At 42.7% G+C, this 2756-nt stretch overlaps 1 protein-coding gene across 1 annotated transcript; it reads right to left on the bottom strand.

Annotated features, from left to right (window-relative positions):
- Positions 1-1401: 1401 nt before the first annotated feature.
- Positions 1402-2756, bottom strand: LOC129764281 (mitochondrial thiamine pyrophosphate carrier-like). The gene is made up of 2 exons (XM_055763199.1): positions 2652-2756; positions 1402-2593 (listed from the first exon to the last, which is right to left on the bottom strand). Exon 2 carries the CDS (start codon positions 2454-2456, stop codon positions 1515-1517), a length of 942 nt encoding a protein of 313 aa, XP_055619174.1. The 5' UTR covers positions 2457-2593; positions 2652-2756; the 3' UTR covers positions 1402-1514.

Below are 2756 nucleotides of genomic sequence, written 5' to 3'. Positions count from 1 at the left end.
TGTTAATAATGGATAAGGAAAAAAGGTACTCACTACCATGGATTTATGTGATTCGCTACGTCGACGGGTTCTACTCCTAGCTGGGCGTGCGATGAGCGGTCCTAACTTCCGGTTTACGCCTGTTGCGGCTGCCAGTATTGTTCGCGCAGCGCAGTCTTCGAACCAGGCGGAAAGGTTTGAGCCTTGGCTGGATTTTTGGTCAATTCCAACGTTGACTCCGTGGGGTCAGTAGCGGCGCTTCCTAAAGAGGTTACACGAAAAGCACACACAAGAACCATTCAAAATTACGCCACATGAGCCAAACCACAATGCCATTCTTACCTCCGGATGTATTTAACGGATGCACGGGAGGGTACAACTTCAACTTTGCCTAAATCTATCGACTATCCAGCTAACAAAATTTGAACAAAAAAAAAAAAAAAAAAAAAAAAAGAACACTAATGAGCACAACTAACTCGCGATAATTAAAACACCAACTACCTTTTGTGAAATTCGCGGTTCAAGAAAATAACACCACTCCGACCTCTTCCACGGTCCACGTTGAAATGGAAGAACATAATTTTTAGTCCTCAGATCAGCGTACTAATCAATAGGACCGGAACTGCGTAATTATTAACGAAGTTAATAATCACGCAAGTCATGCCAAGTTCCCTTGTCCCTACATCGGTCTCATATTCAAATATTCTCGGGCGATCACCTTTAACCTCCCGAGCGCAGTTCAAATCGAATCGCTTGCCGGGTTTTTGAGGTTCCAAGAACAAGAAAACCTCCGCCGAAAGACTCTGCTATTTGGGGGAAATATCCAAACGAAAAAAATGAAAAAAGGAAAGCATGAGTCTTTCGGGTGTATTGGTATTTGGGTGTCTTGGCTAAAACACAGCCGTCGAATCACATCCAGCACCCATTATGCCAAGTTGCTCAAATCTAAAAAGAGGAGCGGCACTCGCGTTGCCTTACATCCAATACATTGAAAGAAGAGAGAGGCTCCGATTCACACAAGTGAGCTGGTGTAGAATCTGAACTTCAAAATAACTAAACGAGGGGCTTCCAAATGTCGAAACCAGTACCACGCTACAATGTGTTAAATAAAGTATTGAATTTCACGTCAAAATAATGGATTTATTTTTTCCCATTAACATTCCATTCCATTAGGTGGAAAGAAAATGATCTATTTCCTAAACACTAAATTCGGATGAATGATTCTCAAGCAAAAGACTACAACGTAAATATGCCTTTCCGTCGATATTACTGTTCCATTAATTAGACCCTAAAACACTGACTGCGAGTTCCGAGAAGGAATTGCGTTTCAGAATAGGGAAACATTCGGATAAATATCATCAAATGTGCGTGTTCATCGTCATAAGATATGGTGTAGGATATGACTAACTAAGAGAAGCCAGCTTATAAATCTGCACTATTCCCTAGTGCCTTTAATGAATCTTGATCGTAATATAAACAATTAACAACTTGTGCGGATCCATTGTAATCTCCTAGCTAAACAAAAACAGAATGAACTAAAGTGTTTTGTGAAAACCTTTGTTGAACAACGACAGCAGTTGGTCGTAAATAGCGAAATAAAACGCATTTGTTACACCAGCTTTTAGCAGTGAAGGAGCAAGTCCTTTATACAACCCGCCAAAACCTTCTCGAAGGCAAACCTGGTAAAAGCACTGAAGCATGTGAGTACACACGAAATGCTGTCCGAATGTTTGTCGGTTTGCAGAGAAACCCTGTATTTGGAGGCGCTTCTTGGTGAGATCCAAAGGATACACCAGCAATTTTGTGCACAATCCCGCCAAGCCTCCGCAAAAGAACAATTCCACTGGCTGGAGCATGCTGTCTTCCGGGAGTCTCTCGATTCGTTTGATAACTCCACCGAACAGATTATAGAACATGAATTGTCCACCCGTGAGGGGCGCAATCTGCAGCAACGCAGGTCCCAGTCCCCGGTACAATCCTCGAATACCCTCCGTTCGATATATCAATCCGGCTGCTTGGAATCCATTTCTGTATCCTTTTCCCGGATCCTGCGACACAAGTCGGGTCCGTATCACGTCTAGTGGCATAATAATCATTGCGGCAAAAGAACCACTACATGCTCCACCCACAAAATTTCTGGTACGATCATGCCCTTCGAAAAGCGCTATATCACGCAGAACTCCATTGAAGCGCTCATAGAACGAGAACTGGGCAACCCCATACACTAGCGATAGTACCTGGGCTGGGTTATGGCCCTTCCAGAAGGCTAACAGTCCTTCCTCTTTATAGATACAAGCAACCGACTGGGCAAGCGAACGATATTTGGAGATTTGAGAAGCCGTAGTAATCGGTTCCACTTGCAGTTGGAGGCGAATTTTAAGCACATCCAGCGGCTGACAAATACAACGCGTTATACATCCTGTTAGACCTCCGGCTAGGCCGGCGTAATGCGCTTGTTGCTCCTTCTGGCGATCCATATATTGTGATGAAAACAATTTTCCGTGGGCATCACGCGAAGTAACAGCTTTTAGCAACTGCGTATGTTTTTGAGCATTATTTGAAGATGTGTCTTCGAACAAGCAATTACTACAGCAGCTTGCTTGAATCTCGTAATCTGAATATACAAAGACATAATTTTAAAATTTATCCAATTGATAGAATTTTATATTTACGTTTTGAAGTCACACGCAACTATACCTACAAATGCACGGTTTTATTTTGGTTATTGATAACAGCGTAAACACGGTATCATACGGTAAACACAATCAGTGAGTATG

Source organism: Toxorhynchites rutilus, chromosome 2 (genome assembly GCF_029784135.1).
Source record: "Toxorhynchites rutilus septentrionalis strain SRP chromosome 2, ASM2978413v1, whole genome shotgun sequence".
NCBI lineage: Eukaryota > Metazoa > Arthropoda > Insecta > Diptera > Culicidae > Toxorhynchites > Toxorhynchites rutilus.
Note: the sequence above shows the minus strand (reverse complement) of the source record. Positions and strands in the feature narration are given on the sequence as shown.